Source organism: Cryptomeria japonica, chromosome 9 (assembly GCF_030272615.1).
Source record: "Cryptomeria japonica chromosome 9, Sugi_1.0, whole genome shotgun sequence".
In the NCBI taxonomy this organism is placed as follows: domain Eukaryota; kingdom Viridiplantae; phylum Streptophyta; class Pinopsida; order Cupressales; family Cupressaceae; genus Cryptomeria; species Cryptomeria japonica.
The window spans coordinates 389,664,358-389,690,778 of record NC_081413.1 but is presented as its reverse complement, the minus strand read 5'-3'; the positions used below and the strand labels follow the sequence as shown (position 1 = coordinate 389,690,778).

The 26,421-nt window shown below is 38.0% G+C and overlaps 1 protein-coding gene across 1 annotated transcript in view; it reads right to left on the bottom strand.

Moving 5' to 3' along the window:
* LOC131858109 (peptidyl-prolyl cis-trans isomerase CYP37, chloroplastic-like) overlaps positions 1-18,885 on the bottom strand; it is a 50,458-nt gene extending 31,573 nt beyond the window's left edge. The window contains exon 1 of the mRNA XM_059211103.1: positions 18,763-18,885. Coding sequence (XP_059067086.1) covers positions 18,763-18,837 — 75 coding nt within the window. The 5' untranslated portion in view covers positions 18,838-18,885. The remainder of the gene's footprint in view (positions 1-18,762) is intronic.
* Positions 18,886-26,421: the final 7,536 nt, after the last annotated feature.

Here is a 26,421-nt window from a genome sequence, read left to right as displayed (position 1 = left end):
TCTAGCCAGGGAATAGAACAAGTATGAGCTCATGTAAAAGGTCCTATCCGCCTCCAGATTTCTCAGCTGGCTGTCCAAGTTATTGCTTATCATCTGAGCCCAGTCTATCATCTTGACTCCGCTCATTATTTCGTTTATGAAATAATACATCCAAGGCTCAAATGGAGCGCCTTGGGGATTACCCATTATCCTGTTCAACAGGACAATCATATCTTCAATATCCTCTTTGAAATACGCCCTTACCAATCTCTTCCTTTGTAGTTTGGAGGCACCCTTCCTTGGCTTGTCCAGCCAGGAATGATTAACGATGGCGTCGTACTCCTCCAACTAATCTTGATACATTCGATCAGCCTCATCCTTGGTCACATATATAGCATTATGATATTCTGGAATTCTGAAAGCTTCCCTTATGGCCTCATCGCTGATGTTTGCCAACACTCTTCCATCTAGTGCGACAATATCCCTACTGAGAGGGTTGTAGTGCCTAGCGCACTTAGCTACCAACTCTGTGCACTGCATGGTAGGGAGAAAGCCGGCAGCATGCATGATACCACTCTTCATCATCTTTCGTGCGGTCACGGTAGGCACAAGGTTATATAAGCCGAACATCCGCTTCTTGAACTCCCTCAGACTGATATGCCCGAGGTTGGTATCGCTGACATTCTTCCATTTTGAGTTCATTCTCGATTCAGGAGGAGCATCCTTGTCTACTTGGAACTTCATCGTGCCTGAAATCTGCGAATAAACATGAAGCTTAAGTTAAAAATCAGAACTTAGATTAAAAATTTGAGGTTGCGAATGACTAAGTGTTTGGAGCTTTTACTTCGTTTTCATACTTAGTCATAAAAATGGAATTTTCACATGTAAACTCCACACTCTAGGCATATTTATGATTATAATCCAAAAAAAACCAGGTCTTATAACTCTAAAAAACCCTCAACCCATTAAGTCCAACATGATCTTTCTTACACAAAAATCACCTCCAACGAATCTGGAAAACTCAGAAAATGTAATAAATCTGCATTTAAAACCAACTTCACCTTTGAATGAATGAGAATAAGACAAGAAGGTAGAAGGAATTTCAAGAAAACTCAGAAAATTTGACAAATCTGCCTTCTATCAGCTGGTTCAACTCCAAAAATCTGCAGATACTTGATGATAAAATCTTCTTCGAAATAAACCCTCAATCTGCAAAATAACTCTCAGTATTTCTCTTAGCTTGCTCAGAAAGTTTGAACTTTTGTGTGAGAATGAAGAAGTGAAGAAGGTATTTGTAATGAAGTTTGATTTTGCAATTAGAAACACTCAAATCTTTTCCAATTCATGTTTCTAATTCGATTTCAACCTTGAGAAAGTTTCCAATTTGATTTTGAGTTGTACTGTCATCTTCCTTAAGTTTGAATTCTTCACTCTCCAACTTTCTAATTTGTTTTTCCACTTCATATTCGAACTAGACCTATAGATTGGCATCTTCCAAAAGGTTTCTAATTTGGAACTCAGTCTCAAATTGCCTCAATCTGCAAATATCCTCTTTCTAATTTTGATTCATGGTTTGAATCTCTCACAAACTCAAGTTTCTATTTTGATTTTCTAGTTCATATTTGAACTTCATCTTCAAATATCTCTTTTTTTTAAACTTTCAAAATCAGTTAGCAGTTCGAATTCTTTTATGGATTTGATGACATCACTTGTATTTTATACTCAATTTCGAACTTCTTGTTGACTTTGCTTGACCTCCAAGTGTAGGGCGGACTTTCTAGCTCATGGATCTAACTTGTTGCAATGTTGGGCCAACTTCCATCATCATACTTTCCAAAGCGGACTTTTGAAGCATCTTTCTCGTTGTGTTGCAAGGCAAAGTCGGACTTTTGAAGCAGCTCTATGAGGGCGGACTTTGAGTGATCTTCAAGAGGGCGGAGTTTTGAGTGATCGCCTCCAAGGGCGGACTTTTCTTTGCCTTAGACTTGCTTTGAGGTCCACTTACTACTTACCAATCCCCCAGGGTGGACTTTGAAGACTTCAAGAGGGCGGACTTTTAATCTACCTCCAAGACTAGGGCGGACTTTGAATGGTATGTTTCAAGGCGGCCTTTAAAACTACCTCCAAGGGGCGGACTTTTGAGAGATCACCAAGGCTAGGGCAGACTTTTGAAAGACCACCACTTGGGCGGACTTTTGATATGTCTCCATAGGGCGTAGTTTAGACACATGTTTCAAGGGCGGACTTTCAGACTACCTCCATCATCATGCTTGGGCGGAGTTTTGAATGACTACCTCCAAGGCGGACTTTTGACTCTTATGATCATAGGCGGACTTTAAGACTACCTCCATCATCATGCTTGGGCGGACTTTTGAAGACTCCTTCCAAGGCGAACTTTTTAGTGGCTACCTCCAAGACGGACTTTGAAGCCTTCACCAAGGGTGGACTTTTCATCACCTACCATAACACTCACCATCAATCATTAGCCAGACTTAGAAAATATTTGGAAAAACTTCAAAATTCCACAATTTCTTCAATTTTAACCAGATTAACTTGAAATTTGAAATCCATACTCAGGCAAACCATCTGAAGTGTCATGACCCCTAAAATGTAGGAACTTAGCTTTTTAGGTCAAAACTTGGAATTTCTTGATCGCGATCGAAGCAGGTCAGTGGTATCAATGCAAACCCTAGGTCCCTACTTCGAAAAAGCAAAAAGCAAGCATCCCTAAAAAATAGGGAAAACTTTCTAAAAATAGCCATACCAAGGATTGGGCTAAAAATGCCAAAAACGAAACTTCCTAAAAAATAGGAAAGAGCAAAAAAACAAACTTTCTAAAAATAGAAAGTTGTTCAAATTTGTTCAAATCAATTGCGTTCTTCGTCCTTTGGCCTTTCTGGGCACTTCGCCGGTATCCGGACTCTGTTATCACTTGGCTTGCAAAAACTGACTTACAATCCTTCAAACCGTTCAAAACTTGACAGAACCAAGCAGAACTTGAAGCGAAAGCCACGGGCACTAACAAAAACCCTAGAAAGCAGGAAAGGAGAGGGTCCCCATTTGCAATGGGGCGATGTGTGGAAAAGGTCACAACAGGATCAAAACCCTAATCTTAGAAATAAGAAAAAAATTCAAACCCTTGCTTTTTACACTTAGAAGCAAAATTTTTTGAATCTGAAGACATGGGCAGGATCAAAATGACCTAAAGAACAAAACCCTAATCTCAGAAAAAAGAAAAATTTTCGAAGCCCTACTTTTTATATCTAGAGGCAAGATTTTCAAATTCTAACAAAATGGGTAGTAATAAAATAGCTCAAAGAACAAAACCCAGATGCGAGTTTCATAAAAGTAGAAAAAAGCAGAGAAAACAAAAATTTCTAAAAATAGCAGGTTGTCAGAAATGACCCAAAGCAATTGCAATCCTCGTCCTTCGGACCTTCTGAACACTTTGACAACACTCAAATTCAATTCTGAGCATAAATTCTCAATTTGGCCCGGAATGACCCCAAAACTCCAACTCCTCATTTGCAAAACAATTGGTGATTAGCAGTTGCGACGCCAAAGCAAAACCCTAAAAGCAAAAAAAAGGGGGTCCCCATTTGCAATGGGGCGATGTGTGAAATAGGTCACAACATGTCCAAGACCAGATTGGATTGTTTTTCTCTTGGCATTCCGATGCTACACTTGCACTCTCAGCCACATGCGAGCCTTCTACATGTCCATCGTTTGCATCTTTTCACCTTGATTACCTTCCTCATTTCTAGACTCCCTCCTCCTTGGGGTCTTCGACTCAAGCCCCCTATTCTCGATTCCTCTTCTATATATAGGTTCTCGATAAGATGCAAATTGTTTTCAAATATTTCGGCAACTTTGTTCTCAAGGTTCCTTCCTTCATCCTCTTCGTCACATCTTGTACAAACGAACTACTCTCTGTGGACTCACTCCCAAAGTCTTCTTTGTCCGACACTGATGGTACGGATTGGTTGTTTACTTGGATGGTAGGATCATCGTCTACTTCGTTGGGGAGTGCTAGGTTTCTGGCAATTTCCTCCCACTCATTCCATGTACGAGGTGTTGTGTCTCTATCACTAGACAGTTTTTGTCTCTCTCGACTATGGCTTTGGCTGACACTTCTACTTTAACTTCTTGTTAGACTCCGTGATTCCTCGATGATTTTCTATAACCGTCGTCGTCATTCACTTTGCTAATTGCTATTTAAGTCAAAGAGATCTTACCGATCCCTCTCCCTCCTCTCAGATGTTTGCAATACGTCTTCTCCCCTTATTTGGCCTTAGGGGCATTAATTGCTGGAGGTACGACATCTACTTGTATCACACTCTTCTTCCTCCCTCCAGTTCCTTTCCTCGCACCATCATAATATTTGTTGCCAATATTCCTCTTAGTCCCTTTCCTCCCAAAGATCTTGTAGGTCATTGAAGTTATATGCCAACAGCCTTGGCAGTCTTCAAAGAAGATGGATGATTGCATCGTTCACTGTCAGGTCGTCTCAGATGGAAACCCTTTCAATTGCACAACACTAGCAATTAAGAACACAAGGAACACAAAATTTACATGGAAACCATTTCAAAAGAAAAACATGGCAAAAATATTTTCTTATATAAATCCTTCTCTATCATGCCCCGTTCCCTTTGATCAAGTATAATGGATCCTTTATATTGTAATAATAATATGTCTCTGTTTAACGAGACCAAATCTCTTTAATCTTGCTGACTTTATTATTGTTAATAAAAATAATAGTATAAATATTTGTATTGTTATTTGATTATTTACTCATCATATTCAAACAACCAATCAACATTACATACGAAGGAGTAGTCGGGCCCAATAAGTAACATCATTTCAGAATATAGAATTGTAGAATACCCTTCGACTATCAAGAGATAACAATCAATTCAAGCATATCAGTTCCATCCTTATAATAATAAGTAAATGTAGATCACCACGTACACATTGACATCAACCATTCTCTATTTCCAAGATGATCTAAGTATCGAGAAACATTATCCTCACAAAGCAGATCGCTAATAAGACTCAATAATCCGTATCAAAGTTCAAGTAAGTTCCCAATCAAATATTGATTAAGGCATTCGATTATCAGATTGATTAACAAGCAACTTGATCGATGGAATAACCAAACTACATTAAGTGTCATTAATCTGCAAACTAACAAAAGAAATTAACGATTGGAGATTAATCACAATAGAAAGGTGTGATCTGAAAGCTATTTAGTTATTTAATGAGGTACGATTAGAATTGTTTATGAATGGTGCGATTACCCAAAATATATGAGACATGTCTTATCCAATGTAACCCCTCATTCAAGGATGCAGATATAAGAAGACCAGCCCATCATTCATTCAAGACATCACTCATTAAGCGAGAAATAAAGGAGAAGAAATTGCATGTCTAATCACAGCCATTGCAAAAAGAACAAGGAATCCGCCAACAGTTATTAATATGGGTATGCTGTATTAGTTGATACATCTCTGCTGTCATATTAGTAATATAATGAAAATGCATTACTTTATTTACAGCATTCTATTATATTCCTATCATATCTGCCTAATGGGTATAATGTGCTTAGGAAAGACTATACGTATCACATTAGAATCAATCAATACCTTATTGGGAATCAGGCATGATTAAATATGAATAATTATTATAAATATAATATATGCTTCCTTAGATAATATTCAAATATTTTACATCATAGGAATGCACCCTTGTGGGGGAAGGGTATGGAATGTAATGAAGGGGTAATGGGGGCTCGTAAGTAGGCCATTCTAGGAGGACCAAAGTGGCATCTAGAACTTGGAGGGCCCTTACACAGAGGAGTCAAGGAACCCGGTTACATTCTCTACCCATTTCCCCACAAGACATGATAATATGGGAGGAACGGACTTGATAGGCAAGCAAGTGTGAGCCGCCAAGTGAAGCAAGAAGGTTGTAGAAGGCAACCTCTCTTGGGCTTGGTGTAGAAATGGCTCCAAGCATGAAATGTCCCCCTTAGTTTTTTTCAAATTTTCAACACAATAATTTCACCCATTAGCGTTAGCAAGATGAAATACTAAGAGCAATACATATTGGCGGTTAGACCAGCCACTTCCACTTTTCAGCGGGATAAAGAAATGCTGGAAATTAACAACTACTTGGCGGTATAACCAGCCAATTACAAATCCAAGAAAACTGAAATTGAATAAAGACAATCACTCAAACACTTATTCGGCGGGAGGACAGGAGTACAAAATGAAATAGAGATAGGCGGCAAAGCTAGCCTCTTCCACTTATGCAATGGGCAATATAAGTATAATGTAGTATGAAAATGGACCGTTTTAGTACTACTGAATACAGTCTTACAATAAGAAAACTCTGCAAGATACTGTCAATACATTAAAGCTCCAACCTCTAATGGATACAAGAAAGTACTCCAAGAAGCCACAAACAAGAATACTAGAAAACACAAGCCAAAAAGAACACTTTACCAAATCTGATATAGCATATTAGCATTACCAAAAATCAGACCAGCAGCACTGTGAAGCCCATATCTCCATCAAAACACCTTCGAATGAGCTCCAGTGAATTCCAGATGAAGCACAAGATCTAGGAGGCCAAGGAGGGACAAGGAAACACGCCACCAAAGGGGTCTTGGCAAGGGCACACTCTCCAAAACAGAAAATTGAACTAGGGCAAACAGCAACAAGTTCGATTTGAAATATAAAATCAACCACTCCACCAAAATCCACCAAAGTCTGAGCAAATGGGCACCAAGAGCATATGAACTTTTGAATCTGTACCCACAAAATTCGAATGAAAGCTCCAACCAAAATGAGCAAAAAAGTGGATCAGTTGTAGGGTTTCTTCACCAATTTATCACACCAAACTTCTTGAAATCCACTGGTAATCTCTGAATGAGATCACTTTGTCAGCTAGGAGTTATCTTTCAAACTGGAAATTGAAGATGAGCAAGGAGGGCGCGCAACCCCGAAGCCAAGACTCTGAAATCGATTCAGCAGCACTTCGTTATCAAACATTCATGGATGCCAAAAACAAGAGCCCAACACTTTTATTTATAGACTCTGTGTCTCCAAATTCAAATTCACATTCCCTCCAAATGGACGCCAAACCCAAATGCACATTCACTTCACATTATTTTGAAATTACATTTCATTTCCCTTCCTTTCCAAGTCGACCTTCACATAGAAGCAATATACTTTATAAAAATGACAATAAAATAATAATGTGGCACCCAAGGTAGATAAGTGAAATATATTAAAAAATTAACTTGTTTCTCCATAAGGCATCCATCTTGCCTTATTAATATTTCACTTTATAAAATGTTTTCCCTCAACAATAAATCACCCAAACCTTATGATATAAAATAATACTTTATCACCTCAAGTCATCCCCTTAAGTCATAACCAAAAATACATAAGTCATATGCCTAGGCCAAGGGGGGGGCATTAAAAAATATTAAAAATGCTTTTTCCATGTGTGCTGAACAACTGCCAAAGTGAACTAAAGGCCCAAAAATACTGAAAACTGCACTGCCAGAGATAGCCTCTGAAATGGACCACCGAAACCTACCAAAAATAGTACTTACTAAAAATAGCATACTACTAAAAATAGTGTGTCCAAATGAATTTTAACCACATTCTGAGAAGCCGTCACAACTTACTAAAAATAGTAAGTCCGTAAAAGTCTTCAGATTCGTTTGCATGTCACACCATCGCGAGGCTCTCTGAAAACCCAGAATAATAAGTTGTCCTCGCCCCCACTTACTAAAAATAGTAAGTTCAGAAAAGTCCTCAAATTTAATTGCATGTCACACCATCGAGAAGCTCTCTGAAAACCCAGAAGGAATCCAAAATTAGAACTGTAAAATTCCAGCATGCAAGCCACCAAAACTGCCAAAGCATCCTCCTAGAAAAAACGAAACCCTAATTTCTGCCTCTAACTGACCAATGGGTCTCGGAATTGGCCAACAGTCCCCAAAACAAACTAGAGCAGAAAACAGGACATTACAAAGCAAACCTTCATGTTTCTTTCTCTCCAACTCTTATATATTATAGTTTTAGTGTTTGTTTAACCCTAACAATAAGATGAATATGTATTTGTATTTGTTCTTATGCTTTATATGCAAGATCTACATGCAAGAGTTCATTTGTTTAACAAGTCATTGATTGACAAGTTCAAACCTAACCCTAATTTGTGTAATTTATGCTTTTAGGTAAAAATTAGTGCAATTTGGGAAGGGGACATTACATTCTCTTACAAACTTTGTAGGCATCAACCTTTTGGAGACACCAATCCCCACTTATTTTGTAGGCACCAACCCACTGGAGACACCAATTGCCACTATTTAGCACCAACCCAACAAGAGACACAAATCTCTTCTAATGACAGGCACCAACCTGTAACAACAATGTCTTTGTTTTCTTGAGAATAAATCTCTTTCATAAACTACTATAATTTTGTTCATAAATCTGCTCTAACTCTTCCCATAAATTTGCTCATAAAGCAATTTTGGATCTGCTAACAAACCTCCTTGCCCATAAATTTGCTCATAAAGCCATTTTGGATCTGCTCACAAACCTCCTTGAGATCTGCTATAACTTCTTCACATAATCTACTATGTGTTTAAATGATATATCTCTCTAATTCTTCCGCATACCTCAGTTCACAAACTAAATTTATAAATGCTTGAAGGGGGTGTCTTCTTGCAAAGACATCTATTTTACAAAGGTGACAACTCTTATTTATATGAGTTCCTCTTCATAACTAAAGATGGCTGCTAGACATGAGTTGGGCCACTTTATAAATATTAATTTAATTTTAACTTAATCCAGTTGTGGGCTCCAACATATGGGTCGGCCAGCAGATAATTTAAAAACGAAATATGATAAATTTTCTTCTAGGGTTGGCCACCCACCATAGTAATTGATTAATTAATTCCAGGGCTTTCCCAAGGCAAAGTATGGGTTGGACAGCATGAATTTAATCCATTTTTATCATTGTTTATTTGTGCCTTTGTGAAGATAAGTTCTGTCCTTAGAGTGGAATGATTTGTGGCGTTTGGCCTTCAATCTGCTTCAGCAATCCATGTCTTTTGGCAGCAAACTGATTTGTCTTTTGACATCAATGATAATAATCCAACGGCTACTGGGCTATCTATGGTAGAGTTGAAGACCTTCAAGACTCAAAAAACCAAGAAGAAAGAAGAAATGAATGCATTCTTGAAAGGAAGTAAAAACTAGAGAGATTTCAAGCAGGATAACTTAGGGAATTCCTGCCCAAGACAAGGTAAGCATACAATTGATAAAATATATTACACTTGAAGGTAGATACCAATGTGTTTTTTCATACCATTTTACCTAACTGATTTTAGACATAGGTGATTGGTTAGCTTCCTATTATATTTGCTTATCACCTTGTAGCTGTTTTTTGTTGATGTATGGTTCAATAAGGCTGAAATGCCACTACATCAAGGCTTGATTTTCTTTCTTTACCAATTTTCAAAGCCAAAGTTGTGCTTAGGTAATCTTCCATGAAGATTAAGGTTGTGGAGTCCTCATGGTAGCAGGCTGGCCTCTCTAAACCCTTGTTGTGCAAGAAAGATCTTATCCCTAATTCTATCACCAATAAAATCCCCTAGGTTTTGATGGAGGTTCAAGGCCCTAGAACTAGGGCTAGGAAGGACAAGGATGTGTTGCAGTTGGAAAGGATGAGATGGAGAAACTCGAGGATGAAGATGGGAAGGAGACCCCTCCAATAGTTGATGAGTACAGAAAAAGTATCAAGGCCCACATTTTTTAGAGGAAAGTGGAGGTGCAGCCTTTGAAAAGTAACCACCTTGGGATAAGTGTAGTGTTAATGGATGGCAACAAATTAAAGTTTACTAAGAAAAGGATAAGGTGGAGGATAGAGCTAATATTGTAGTGGAGGAGCTCTATATCAAGAACCTTGTTGGCAAAGTGGACTCCTTGGAGAAAGACTATCTTCTCAAATAGGGCATACTAAAGTGGTTCATAAACGAAAATCAAAGATTGAAGAATAGATTGAACTAGCTGTCTTAAAAGGTGAATGGCAATCCCTTTCGAGCTAAGGTCGAAATGGAATTTAGTGAGGATAAATCGAGCAATTTGAAGAACATTTGCGGGTTAAGAAATGCTTCAAAATAATTTGACTCTTGCTTGTGTAGACTAAAAAGAAACTGTAATGTCCCCTTTTCCTAGGCAGTTATCAATTACAGAGGTTAGTCCATCACTTGGTCCCCGTGGATTAACATGGTGGTTAGGGGACCCTTCTAAGGGTGTTCTATGGCTCTTCAATCAACCATCTTGTGCTTAATTCAGTATTCCTTAGCTCAGTATTCCCAAGGGTTTTGCAGTGGGCCTTCTTGAGCATTCTCAGACCACTTTATTCACACTTACTATTTTTAGTAAGCCACTTGATTATGTTGCTCATACTTACTATTTATAGTAAGTCACGGGGAATCATTCAGTTGGCGACTTCTATATCGAGAAATATTGGCAGATTGTCACAATCATCTATTATTTGGCATTTATCATGGTTATGCGATTTAATAATAAATAACAAAATATTTGTAGTTAAACCAATGTTTTAACTTTATGTCATTTAATGTTATTCATATTATTTTATGTGACTTTATGAAATGAAGTTATAAGGGTAACTTTTCATTAAAATTCATAAGTGACTTTGTTATTCCTCATGTGGCCGCCAACTATGAGAAAAGGAAAAAATTAAAAGCAAACTTCATTTAAATGATAAAAAAGCCAACTTGGTTGTGGGGTTTAGGATGCAGTATAAAAAGAATTTTATTTTCTTTTTCAATCATTCAATTGCTTTTGATAATTTGAAGAGAAGAACAAAGTAAGGTTTGTAGGTTGCTGAAGAGAACAGTATTTGCAGGTGTGGAAGATCACCCAAGAATACTCTGCTAAAGACTCCATTCAGGGGTTTTGCTGGTGCATCAATTGATACATTCTGGTGTTGATTTGAAAGAGATTTGTTGAGAATTTTAGGGCAGGTTTTCAGAGTAGATTTATCAGCAGTTTTGAGGAACTTATTGTTGGTTCTTACTAGCCGTACCATTTTTGCCTGCAAGGTAATTGTTCCAGGGAGTCGTGTGGGTTCTTACGGCAAGTTCGGATCAGATTCTCACAAAAAAATCAGATCATACAGTTCCATCAACAATAACCTTATACATCAGCAATTTATCATCCTCTAGTTAGGCGTTTGGATTTGGGTTGCTTGGCAACACTAGGCATTGGAAAAATCAGGGCTAGTACTGGATTTCTAGAATTATGAAATATTGATTGCTTCTGTTAAAGAATGAAATCAGACCTGCTATCATATGCTGATGTATATTGCCTGGCCTGAGTCAGTGTTGGAAATAGGGTATGTTCCAAATTTACATTTGTTGCAATTAAAAATCCCGAGTTTGTTAAGTTATTTATTAGTTAGCATTCAGAAGTTGTTCCTTGTTATTCTCCTACTTTTCATTTTCAATATATGAAAAAAGCACAAAAAAATCAGAAATTTCAAAAACATACAAAAAAATCAGAAAAGACAAAACCTTAAAAAATATCCAGAACAGGGTGGGATATTACAAATACCACAAGGATTTGAAGGTGTCTCTAAATAGATTATCCTCCTGCGTAGAACCACTATTAAAAATTCAGCAGCTAGGATAGCCATGCTCTAAAATAATATGTTGAAAAGAAAGAAACATGAGTGGAAAACAAATCCATGCAAGAGAACCAAGAGCCACATGAAATATGAGGGCATGGTGATTGATTTGGATAGTGATATGATTGAAGACTGCTTAGAATTCTTAAGGGAGGAATAGGATGTTAATGTAGATTAGATTTCTTAGTAGATAGAAATAGAGGTATCTTTTAATTTTCACAAATGATGCTCTTACTAACCTACGAATCTTGCAGGTTGCTGCAAGTACAAATAGGAAATAGTATATGCAAACAGTAAGCTGATTCGCCAAGTATGATTATATTGCTGAGTGTTGAGAATAGACCGATCTTCAAAGGCATGCACTAATGGATTGCTGTACACCCTTTCACCGATCTATTTGTGGATTATATATATGGGTGAGAAGACATATCGATGAATAGACATGTCTCCACACGTGTGGAGACATGTCTCTCCACCGAATATGTCCATTCATTATTTATTACAAACATCATACCAATTCATAATCGGTAGTCTATAATCCATTAACACAAAACCGATTCATTTAAAAAACCGATTCAAATCAATAGTTTGCAATTCATTAAACACAACCGATTCATAATCAGTGTGTTAAAATGATGAATGATTAATCGATATACATTATCAATTATGGTAAATAGATACACATTATCGATTATAGTGAATCGATGAAAGCAATCGATACACACTATCGACTGCGTTTAGATCATGCACGATATTCAATGCAGATTGGTAAACACAGATTTATACTTGGAAGAACATTAGTGATGATGATCGATGTATGATCAGCCATTTGATCATTCAATCGATTTTATGCTTATTCATAACATGATTATTAATGTATGTATATTAATATATTTAATAATAATAAACTCAATTATTATTATTATGTATATTGGTATATATATATAAACCATTCCAATGATGTAAGTCTCATTCATGATTATATTTATCTGACCGAAGCTATCATCATTAACACTCCCTCTTAGCTAGGGAGGATAAAGTCTATCCAAGAGTATAACACAACAGACCCATTAATTGTGTAGGAAGAGAGATACCTTATCGAGATATCAGGAGATATGGTATAACCAAGAATATCAAGTCATGTTATATTTACCATATCTCATAAATATCCATCTTTATGGTATGTGCACTTGGCATCACGTCTCATGATGCCTACCATAATGGATATCAGATCATGGCATATCCGCGGATATTAAGACTCATAATATCCACCATGATGATCTCTTGCAGAGTTATTTATGGTTTATTTAATGACATCAAGTCTCATGATATCTACCATAAGAGATATTAACTATCTTGATATGTCCACGGATATCAAGTCACATGATATCCATCATGATAGTAAAATTGATCATTGTAAAGTCATCACCTCACAACATCAATTAGATACAAATGTTCATTATTGAAAAATCGTCACCTTTCAACAATGCAGGGGCCCATGAAGTCATGGAGTCACACACATGACAATAAAAGAGTTTACACGTTAAACATCTTTAAATATTAGTACAAATAAAATAATGAGAGACTCAATCTCAAATTTAATTTACATTTTCAACCATACCAAGTTTATCTCGAAAGTGTTCAACCTTTATCTTGGAGAGTGGCTTGGTGAGGATGTCAGTTGTTTGATCACTTGTACTAATATACTCCAATTGGATCACATTCCTTTCTACCCTGTTTCTAACATAGTGATAAGGAATCTCAATGTGTTTTGATCTATCATGAAACACTGGATTCACTAAAAGTTTGATGCAACTCTGGTTGTCACAATGGATGACAGTAGGATTCAGGGGCTGACCAAACAGTCCTACAAGCAATTTCCTAAGCCACACTGCTTCTCTTGCTCCCATGGAGGTTGCAATGTACTCAGCTTTTGTAGAGCTCTGTGCAACTAGGATTGTTTTCTACTGATCCATGAGATCATTGCTGATCCTAAACTGAAGCAACATCCTAATGTGCTCTTCCTGTCAACCACACTTCCAGTCCAATCTGAGTTAGTGTATCCATGTAGATCTAGGTCTACATGTTTGTATCTAAGGCCATATCCAATTGAGCCTCGAAGGTATCTCAGAATGTGTTTTGCTGCAACAAGATGTATCTCCTTTGGTTCACACATAAACTAGCTAAGTTCATTCACTGCATAACAAATATCAGGTCTAGTGTTGACCAAATACATCAAGGATCCAATTATCTGTCTGTAGAGAGTGGGATCTGCAAATTCTGAGTCTATTGTTGCTTCCTTCAATTTGTGCAGATTTGTTTCCATAGGTGTAGACATGGGTCTGCACTCCATCATTCCAAACCTCTTCAAAATGTCAATAGTATACTTTCCCTAATTCAAAGTGATGCCATCTACCTGCTGGCAAACTTCTAATCCAAGGAAGTAATGTAGGATACCCAAATCCTTCATATCAAATTCTGAAGCTAACTCCTTTTTACACTGGGTAATTAGGTGATCTTCTCCTGTGATTAACAGGTCATCGACATATAAAATAAGAATTAACATATCACCATCAATTACCTTAAAGTAGAGGTTTGGATCTGCATCATTCTTGGAAAACCCTAACCCCAAGAGGTAGTGAACAATTCTTTCATACCAAGCTCTAGGGGCCTGTTTGAGTCCATACAAAGCTTTCTTCAATCTGCAAACATGTGATTCAGCCTTATGTATAACAAATCCTTCAGGTTGCTCTAGATAGACTTCCTCCTCAATCGTGCCATTCAGGAATGCAGTTTTCACATCCATTTGATGGATCTTCCATTCCTTCGATGTTGCAATAGCAATTATGGCTCTAACTGAAGTGTATCAGGCAACAGGGGCAAAAGTCTCTTCATAATCAATTCCCTCTTTCTGAGACAAACCTCTGGCAACAAACCGGGCTTTGTGTTTTTCAATGCTACCATCTTTAGCATGTTTGATCTTGAAGAGCCATTTTGATGATACAACAGATTTTTCTTTAGGTCTTGGTACGATGTCCCAAACATCATTTTTTATAATGGACTGATACTCTTCTGACATAGCATCTTTCCACACTTGATGATTGAGAGCTTCTTCAACACAGGATGGTTCTGAATTTATGATCTGACTCATCAAGGCAACATAACTAGCGAATCTATGTGGTCTCTTGCTTTCCCTGAAGGTTCCCTTTGGTGCTGTATAATTCTTGGCTTCTAGAATCATCTTCCTAGCCCAAAGAGGTCTCTTTCAGTTTTCATTACTGGGTTCATTTAAGGGAGCAATTTGATCTTCACTATCAATTTCTTTAGGAGTCTCCCTCTAAATCTTAGGAGCATGATCCTCTTCCATATTGTTAGGAGGATCTTAATCTTCTATCTCAAGCGAGCTTTTGGATCTCCTGAAAGCGATGTCTTCCTCAAAAATGACATCTCTGCTAAGTTCAATTAATCTTTGACCAGGTATGTATATCCTATAGGCTTTAGATGTTTCACTATAGCCTACAAGCACTCATTTCCTGCTTGAGGGTTCTAACTTAGACCTCTTTTCTTTAGGTATATGTAAGTAGACAGGACAACTAAAGATTCTTAGATGACTTATATCAGGTTTGATGCCAGTGAATGCTTCTTCAGGTGTTTTGTTGTCTAGAAGTGAATGAGGACATCTATTTTGGATGTAGTCAGTTGTCCTAGAGGCTTCGGCCCAAAATAAAGTTTCTGTGTTTTGATCATACATCATAGCTCTAGTAGCTTCTACTATAGTCCTATTCTTTCTTTTTGCCACCCCATTTTGTTGGGGATTATAAGATATAGTAAACTCCCTCCTAATCCCAGCATTTACACAAAACTCCTTAAAAATGTCTGAAGTATATTCCCCCCCATTGTCTATCCTTAATGTTTTGATTTTCTTCCTTGATATGTTTTATACAAGAGCTTTGAATTCCTTGAACCTCATAAGGATTTCTTCAGACTCTTTACATTTAAGAAAATATATCCAAGTTTTCCTAGAGAAGTCATCTACAAATATTACATAGTACAAGAATCCTCCTATAGAGGTTACAGACATGGGTCCACATAAATCAGAATGAATTAGTTCTAATACATTTTTTGATTTGCTATTACTATTGTGGAAAGTTCCTTTTGTATTCTTTCCTAGGGCACAACCCTTGCATGTTCCTTCATGATTTTGATTTAGCTTAGGCAAACAAGTCACCATTTTCTCTATGGAGGGCAGAGCACGAAAATGGAGATGCCCTAATCTTTTGTAACAAATCTCGTTTGAATTTGAAGTCTCATGAATTAGGGCTTGAGTGGGAGTAGTGCATAGTTTGTAAAGGCATCCGTGTCTAACTCCTATAGTATGAGCCTTATTGATTGTGGAGTTCTTTGGCCATGCTAGAACTTTGCCTTCCATAAAGGTTATCCTATACCCTTTGTCTTCAAGTGCAGAAATGGATACTAGATTTCTCTTTATCCCTGGCACAAATAATACTCATGTGAGTTGTAGAGATATGCCTGATTTCAGATTTATGTTAGAGGTTCCAATCCCTTTGACTGGGTAGTTAGAATCGTCCCCAATGGTTACTTCCTCATCAGAATTGTCCACCATAGTGTCTAGGTGTTCTCTGTATCCGGTGATATGACGCGAGGCTCCACTATCAATAACCTAGGTGTTGAGGCTGGTTGAGACTTGGCTTGATAGGCTGAATAGTAGACAAACTTCTCGGGTTCATTCTCCATGCTAGCTTTTTCAATTTCAACAATGGAGGCTTTTTGTTTTGGCCTATCCGGACACTTCACGGCATAATGTCCATACTTATCACATCTGAAACACTGCACTTGGGATATGTCTCTCCTCTTCTTGGAAGAGCCTTTTCTATTGGTGCCCTTGTCCTTCTTCCTCTTGAAGTTCCTCTTTTTCCCTTTCTTGTGAGAGTGAGAGTTCAACACATGAATATCTTCATTGGTGATATTTTGGTCAATCCCCCTGGTGATCAATCTGGATTCTTCTTGAATGCAATCCGTCTTCAACCGATCAAACTTGGGGAGCTTTGAACGTGCACTTATTCCTTGAATAAATGATTCCCATGATGTTGGGAGTCCATTTAGAGCCATCAACGTTAATTCCTTGTTTTCAATTAGATGACCAATTGTAGAAAGTTGGTCCCTTAATTCAGTGATCCTCATAAAATATGATGTGACACTTTCTCCCTTATTCATCTTCACATGATGGAGTTGTCTTTTCAATGTGAGAGCTCTGCTGGTATTGTTTATTTCATACATGTCTTCAAGTGATTTGAACATGCAGTATGCTGTGTCATACTTTGAAATAACTGGAACTATATGGTCTCTAACTGCATCCACGATCACTTTCATGGCTTTTCCATTGGTCCTGTTCCATTGAATTTTTCAACATCATTGTCTGGTTCAGGTATGTTTCCCTTTATAAATGAATCTAGTTCATTTTCCTTCAAGGTAAGCATGATCCTAAACTTCCATGATACAAAGTTAGAAAATCCTTCAAGATGATCTTTGAATCTGACTCCGCTTGCCATTATGAAGAAAGGAATGTGATTTTTTTTTTCTTAAGAGCAAAATGATAGTCTAGATAATCTACTATCTCAAATCTAATCCGATCTTCCTTGACCTTGCTCTGATACCATGTTAATGTAGATTAGATTTCTTAATAGATAGAAATAGAGGTATCTTTTAATTTTCACAAATGATGCTCTTACTAACCTACGAATTGTGCAGGTTGCTGCAAGTATAAAGAGGAAATAGTATATGCACACAATAAGCTGATTCACCAAGTATGATTATATTGCTGAGTGTTGAGAATGGACAGATCTTCAAAGGCATGCACTAATGGATTGTTGTACACCCTTTCACCAATCTATTCGTGGATTATACATATGGATGAGAAGACATATTGATGGATAGACATGTCTCCACACATGTGGAGACATGTCTCTCCACCAATATGTCCATTCATTATTTATTACAAACATCATACCAATTCATAATCGGTAGTTTATAATCCATTAACACAAAACCGATTCATTTACAAAACCGATTCATTTACAAAACTGATTCAAATCGATAGTTTGCAATTCATTTAACACAACCGATTCATAATCGATATGTTAAAATGATGAATCATTAATCAACATACATTATCGATTATGGTAAATCGATACACATTATCGATTATAGTGAATCAATGAAAGCAGTCGATACACACTATCGACTGGGTTTAGATCATGCACGATATTCGATGCAGATTGGTAAACACAGATTTATACTTGGAAGAACATTAGTGATGATGATCGATGTATGATCAGCCATTTGATCATTCAATCGATTTTATGCTTATTCATAACATGATTATTAATGTATGTATATTAATATATATAATAATAATAAACTCAATTATTATTATTATGTATATTGGTATACATATATAAATCATTCCAATGATGTAAGTCTCATTCATGATTATATTTATCTGACCGAAGCTATCATCATTAACATAGGACACTATTATCTGCTTGAAGGATCTCTTTGCTGCCCAACTGTAAGCTTTGAGGACCTACTGTCATGATTTTGTTAGCTTGTTGTCATTTGGTTTCTCACTGTTTGCTTTCAGCCTTGTTTTATCGTTTGATCCATTGGTCAGTTGTGCTTTTTTGATGAATGTAAGCTCTCATGTTTATTCTTTGATCATTGCAAAAGGGTTTGGGTCCTTTCAAAACCCACTTTACCTTATAATTAAATAGCAAAAGTTTCATGGGGGTGCAATATAACTTAACCTCAAAACATACTCTAGACATAATTTCATAAAATTAATAGTTTCCACTTAGAAATGCTTTCTTGTAATTCCATTTGATTATTACACAATCATTAACTCAAAGGACTGTTTAGTTCCCTCAACTATGCCAACAAGGAAAAAATCAAGAAAAAACAAATCCTTTAAGAAAAATAGAGTAATTGAAAATATTCGAGAAATGTTGTCAACTTTTGAGGTTCAATCGTTCTTACATTGCGTTTTTCGTATAGGTAAAAGAAAAATTGTGATGGTGCTGAATAGTCCTCTGCTGTTGGGTTGTGTGCCATTGCAACTGCTCCATATACAGATAAAGGAAGCACGGGCAATTCACCATCCTTCAACAAAATCCCAAGTTTAATATGTTAGAAGAAAAATAGTCAACTCTGTTTCCTCATTTTAATATTGAGAAAGGATTGATTAGCTGATAAATGAATATGCATTTATAATTATACTCTTACAGATCTTTTGTGAAACATAAGACGCATGCTCCATGAGAAACTTAAAAACACAGAAATGTGGTTCCTTGAGTGTTTGAAGAGTCATTAAACTTGTATTCATATGATTTCCTCAATGAATTAAATTTTTTATTTATATTGAGTCTCTGGAAAAAAATGATCATTTCTTTTTAATTTTATGACAATTAAAGAGTAAAACTAAATAATAATATATTTTTTTTCTTTTTGTTTTACATTCTCAACGAAGAACGATACTAGCAAATTTTATTTATTATATCATATTTCTAGAAAAGAGGTAAGAAAATGTAATTCCATTCTACTGATGAAAACTATGCGTATAAATAACATCATTCCTTTTTAGTGCAATACTTTTGCCCAAAATACATAAGTTTTGTGATCTCTCAGAATTATTTTTATCCTGTAGCATTGATTTTTCTTTAAAAAACATTACAATAAATAAACTAACAACAAATTCCAGATTTACAATGTTTCGTAGTGTAAGTTCACCAAATATACAAGTGAGCCATGACCAAAATGGCAAAAAAGCATAGTATTTGCACGTGATATATATATATATATATATATATTGTTGACGTGGCTAAAGTCGCGTATCGCTACAACTCTATCGGCCAACATAGAATAGAATTTACTAGCTAAGTATCCTATCCTCTTGAAATAAGGAGATCCCTAATGTTGTTTGGATTGATCATTTGGGCGTGACCTCAATGTTTTGGTTGTCAGATCATGACTGCAAGATAACTCAACGGTATGATGTGCTTTGCTGGATACACAAAGGGGACTTACAGTTAGACAAAATCGGTTTTGTTCGTACGAGTTCCCTAGGACTCTACGGTTTTGATTTCATCAGATTTTTACCTTAACATGATGCTGTTTAAACTCCAATTTGATAAAAAAAAAAAAGGAAAGGGAAAGAGAGAGAAAATCTAAGTAATCTACCTAAGATAGCATGTTCAAAAAAATAGACAGAAACCTTGAAAAAACCAAATTAAACATTATCAGCTAATTAAAACACAATTCTGTAAAATCTAGTGCAATCTTCGAAGGGAGTTGGATTTTCATGTTATTAAACATAAATACTGAATCAGGCATCCATTCATTTGATGTTTAACAAACGAACAAAAGCATAAAATTTGGTTCAAACTAACCATGCAAGAGGAAATGACAATCAATCAATCCTTAATGGTATGAACGCTAAGGTTTCTATCAAATATTATCCTACAAATACCATCTGAAATCAAAATTAAAAAATAGGAAAAGTAAAAGGTGAAGAAGGAGACCATGCACTCACAAGGAAACAAGACAACTTTAATATCCATTAATTCTGCATAAATTTTGCCAGAGTTCAAGCAACAATCTTAAACTTCTTACAAAATGAGGGAGAAACCATCCCTTATATAGATTTTCAAAAATGGATGAATGGCCAAGATCTATTCTTACAAGTGGCCCAGATTCATCCTACAAAATATGGCTACCCATACCTATTAATGAGGAACAAAATATCCCCCACTAACTATCAACTAACTAATAACTACCAACTACCCAACATAAAGTTGCTCCCCAAAAAGTGCACCTGCACGGAGCTTGAAATCTGCAATGACATTGGGTAGTTGGAAAGAAACTTTATCCGGAAAAAGTGCATTTAAAATTTAAAGGAAACAAATACTTTTAAGAAAGCACTTTTTCTTTCCCCGAGGCAGACTTTTCTCCAAAAATTCAACTTCCCCCTACAAGTAGTCCTTCCAGATGTCTCGACCTACTGTACGTTCTACCCAAAGATAATCCTGGAATCTTATGCACAATTGGAACAATTCCTTGCTAGGAGGCATAGGAGGATTACGTATTTTGTACTGCATACCCTCTCGATGGCGATCCACATTCTTTAGCTCTTCGCTCTAGACTGACCGATGAGCCTCAAAACCCAGTATGTCTGCATGCAGCTCACTGGCAAATTTGAGATCCTCTATGGAGTACGTGGTTTTATCAATTCTTTGTTTATCCTCCCACCGTGATCTGACATCGTTATCTTTCATGCCACTATTTCAACCAGGAACCAACGCGTTGAGGATCTTTTCACCAATACTCTCAATGCCAGCCAAAGCATCCTCACACTCCTCCTGCACTTTTCTTATGATGTCCGTCATATCATTTTTCATGTTGACAATCCAAAACCACTCTTTGAAAGTGTTGATGTCGTGGGGATCTAGGATAGTATGCAATGTGGGAATTTGAGTTTGGGTCCAAAATAGGGCCCTCATGATGGGCAAAACCATGCCAACCATCTCCTGGACATTGAAACATTCTTTCTTTACCTCAACCACTTTGACGGGAATGGACTCTCGGTTGCCGACCATTTCCTGCACATCCATAATGATTTTCTCTCCTTTTCTTTTAATGTCCTGGATCCACTTTCTGACGGCCTTGGCGGTGTCACGCACTCCTTCGAATTCAGCAGTAGTCTTTTGTGCCAACGCCAATGGAGGAATGTGGGACTCAGCAGTATGTTGCAGCGGTCTTAACAGGTGATCTATGTATCCCTCGGCTTGCTCAGCACGAGCTCGGTATATATCCCTTTCAGCAGTTATTTCATCTAGCTGTCTGAGCACATTTTGCACAAAATCCTTGAATTCTTCCCTCTCCTACTCTTTGGTTGCTCACCCTATTGGGATGGACGTGACGCTATAGTCAGCCAATGCAACCTGATCTGCCAGTTTGTCTACAGGTGGGGCAGCGATATGAATCGTCCGATTCCTTTGCTCATCCTTGGTAATCCTAGAGTAAGTCTTTGGCTTTTTCTTTCCGTTAGCTTTTATTTCTCCTATCTGAGAGAAGATATCCTCCAGGTTAATCGGTGACTTGACATTCGCTTTCTGCTGTGCTTGAGCTATCAACCAGTCATGAGGGATGGTCTGTCCAGATGTGACTACCAAATCCCCACTCTGTTTTTTGGATGCCCCAGCCGATTCACTGCCTATCTGCAACTGATCGGACATAGAAGGAGGAATGGGTGCAGTGTCCAATCCTTTACTCACTGTTGAGTTTTCTCCCACCTCACTGAGCAACTGTTGGGTAGCTTCTAGTAGTGGCTTCTCTTCAGTTCTACTGGGTTCTTGGGTTCTATCTTCTTCCTTTTCTCCCTCAACTATGGTATCATCCTTGTTGCCACCTTCCTCTTGCAGCAACCCATGTTTGCTCCCTTGGGTGGACTCTTCTTTGTCAACCCCTTGATCTGGTGCAATCTCTCCGTCCTCGACCTGATTTTCAGGTCCCTCCAAACCAATGATCCTTCTCTCTATTTCATGTTCACTTTGAGTTTGCGGATCATTTGCCTCTGATGCAATTGGATCATTTTGTGGAGGTGGAGTTGGTAGGTGATCAAGCTCAACCACATCATCCTCTGAACTGGGGTCCTTGGATGAGGTAGTAACTTCCGACTGCCTGATTGGTATCTTTTCTCTTCTTGTCCTTTTTGAGGTCCGGGTTCCCCTATTGGCCCTTGCCTTCTTTCTCTTTTTTTTCAGGTATCTCAACCTCCTCTTTTGGCACGCTTGATGTCCCTTCATCTTCTGAAAACTGGGAATCCAGACTACCCATCATATTATACGTAAATTGGGTTCCCTCGTGGGTTAGCCTCTCTATTTGCTGGGCTAGCCAGTAGTCTGTCTATCTTCTTGAGCCCTCCATGACAGCTTCAAAGTCCATGATTGGGTCCTGAGCCCAATCGATGGCTGGCGGGAGGTCTTTGACTACCCCAAACTCCTGGACTTGCAAGCAATTCCCATAGTCAGCCACCTGATCTAAGACCTGGAGGTACTCATAAAGCCGCATTTGTTGAACACTCAATCTTGAGTATTCCTGCCGGCGGACTTCAAAGTCATCTAAACAATTGCTCCAGTAGTCCTCTATGGATGCCTTGGCTCTGTAATGCATGTCGTAGGCCTTCTTTCCCAATCCGGCAGGATCAAAGCATTTCCTAGCGAAGTGCTCATGTAAGCAATATGACGCCAGTTCGTTGAATGATTCCTCGACTTTCATCGAATTTTTGAAGAGTACATCAAGGTTGCCCATAATCATTAGGAATGTGAATCCCGACCGTTTTCTATACCTAAGTATGCTGCCTGTTGGGTGCGCCTATCTTGCAACCTCCATGAGGACCAACCTGTTTGATGGGTAATGGGGAAGCCGATACGATGTTCCCTCAAAGCCTGATATTCTGATGTAGGAGAATCTAGGGAACTGAATGAACCATGCACCATACTTCCAAATCAGGGTGGTAGCCTACTCTGATAATTTTATATGTAACCCTCCTTGCATTAACCTGACCATGCACATTGTAAAAGCATCATTTATACGCTCATACTGACCAATCACATATGCAATGTTGTTCTTCTCTCTTTGAGTTATGTCATAGTAATGCAGCTGGGGGTAGCACTCATATACTTTCACTTGATTTGGCCCGTTCCCAATCTCACCCCTTTTGATCAATCCTGGTAGCAGTTGGTGTCAAGCAAACATATAGACTAAGTAGGAGGTCATGGTGAAGTACTTTTTCTCCTCGAGCTGAACCAACTGTGTATGAATGTTATCACTAATGATTTGAGCCCAATCAAACTTAGCTTCCCACCGAAGACTTGCTCGGTAAAGTAAAACATCCATTCCTCAAATAGGTTGGAATGTGGAAGTCCCATGAGCCGGCTAAGCAAGGTAACCATGTCCCCATATTCGTTGTTAAACTCGCTTTTGTGGGTCTTTTTGCCATTCCTAGTGCTCGGGGCTTTTCTTTCTTTAAACCACTCTTCATTTATCAGTGTTTTGCACTGACTAGGATTCGTGTCATAAGCAATTTGGGCTTCATCAATGGTTACTGCTGTGGCGCGCTTAGGAAGTGGGATATTGAAGGTTTCCCCAATAGCCTCAGGTGTGAAATCAGCCATCACCATTCCTTTTACCACCACTAATCTAGTTTTCGGCTAATAATGCTTAGCGGCTTCAACCACCAACTCATAATTCTGCACGGCCGGTGGGAAACTAGCAGCCTGAGCAATACCACTCTCCAACATCCGTCTGGGCTTGCCATAGGCGTTAGGTGAGTACACCCTGTCCCTGAAATCCTGAATGTCGATATGCCCAAGGTCTATATCTCCTATATTGTCCCACACACTTTGGACCTTTGACTCTTTGATTACTCCCCCCTCGTACTGATATTTCATTTTCTCGAGCTTGCAGGGGATGTCGACTCTGGAGGTCTATGATGCTCCTAGCATGTCGGGTTCCTTTGAAGACTTTGTCGCCGATTTAGGCATTTATCCCACACACCCGGACACGGATTACGAAGCAAGCCTTAATGTGAAAATATGGGTTAGTAATGCCCACAGACGACATTAGTATAAAAATGGCTAAACAGCCAAACAATTTTGAAATTTGAAAGCGTTTTGAACATACCTCCTAAATAACTATAATTATGCGTTTTAAACACGATCAAGACACTAAAAATTGGTCGGTTCTTTGGTTAGTTGGTTTGAGAAAATTTCAACATGCGGCTTCCTATGCTGCTGACGATCGAAAGTTGCCAATACAATTGGCTTTTGTGAATAAGCGTTTAAATTTTCAATGATTGCTCTGATTGTGTTGAATGTGCGCTTTGAAAAGACAACTCTTTGTTTGCAGTTTTTTGACCAGAATTGTTAAATTTGCCTAAGTCTGAATTTGTGGCCAGAGGGTCGATTTTGATAGTTTACGGTAGTTGAATGTTGTTGCTTGGGTGCTAAGTCTTCAAAATTAAATTGAATTTTACCTTGCATTTTTTAAACCCTAGATCAAGTAACACTATTAGTCCACATAATTTAGATCATTTCGAAGGAGTAAATCAAACTTACCTGGCAGCGCTGAGCTTGTCTTGGGTGTCCTTCCTCCGCACAATTTTAGAGGGCGTCTTGACTTTGGTCTCTGAATTTTCACCCTTAAAATGTGATTTTGACCTTCCTCTCTTAGCTAGAATGAGGGCTTTCAAGCCAATATGGTGAGCCTCTTTCCTTTGATATTCGCGGCCAGAATGGGGGAGGTTAAACGTTTTACCTTTCGGCCTCCTGATTTATTTGGTGAGATTTCACGAATTCGGTCTTTTGCTTGCCCTCTGAAAATCAGGTATCTGAAGCAAAACGCGCGCCTTCAACTCAATTTGACATTGGGTTTCTCTGGTCCAAATTCGGCATTGAAAGGAAAGTCGTGATTTTAGCTCCCCTTGAATGATTTTGACTCATATCACATATATTGCACGATTTTCCTCCTTGAATGATTTCGGCTCATATCACACATATTGCGCGATTTTCAGGTGATTACATTTGCGGTCTAGAAAGGCGATTTGCCAACTTAACTCCTTTTCAGCCTTTCGAACTTGTTTGTCATTATATCAACTAAATGACCACATGTTTAATCTCCTCTTTTGCACGATTTTCGGCCAAATGGAGAAAAAAATTCGCCACTTTGACTCCTTAGACATTTTCCCTCTTTCAATTTCGGCTAAGAAGATACTTTTGTGAGTTTTATTCATTTTCGGCCCATGGGGTTTTTTATGCGAGTTTGGAGATTGGTCTCATTTTCGGCCAAACGGAGGAAAAAATTGCGACTTTAACTCTTTAGACGTTTTCCCTCTTTCAATTTCGGCCCAAAAGACTAAAATGCACGACATCAGTTCTTTTCATCATTTTAGGCTAAATGAGGGAGATTTGGGCGATTTTAACATGTCATCATTTTTGGCTAAAAAGTCAATATTGCGCGACCTTAGGACTTCCATTTCACTTTTGCCATTTGAGATGATTTTAGCGAAATTGGACCCTTTTCAATTTTTGGCTTAATGAGAGATTTTGTGAGAGTTTCCTTTTTATACTATTTTGGCCTTGGAGGCCGATTTTTTGAATTTCGGCTTCTGAAAACATTTTTTACACCTCACAATTTGGCCCTTTAGGCCGATTTGCCTTTTCTACCTCTCATTTTGGCATGTTGGGCTGATTTTAGCTTTCAACGATTTTGCACTTTGGGCTTAAAGGCCGGTTTGCCAACTTTTGTTTCAAATTTCGGCCCAAGAGGCCGATTTTTGAGACCTTTCCTTCATTTCAACCCTTTAGGCCGATTTTTGAGTTTTTGACTTTGCACTTTGGTCTTAGAAGCCGATTTTGGTAAATGGAGCTCTCATTTTGGCAATTTAGGCCAATTTTGGCTTGGAAAGGGATTTTACTTGGATTCTAGTCTAGGAAAAACGTCCTTACATCTCGTAATTTGGCCTTTGAGGCCAATTGTCCCTTTTTGTCTCTCACTTTGGCCTTTTAGGCCGAATTTATCTTTAGAGGCCGAATCTCAAGAGATTAGTTTCAAATATCTTGCTCACAAGTCTTGTTGCCT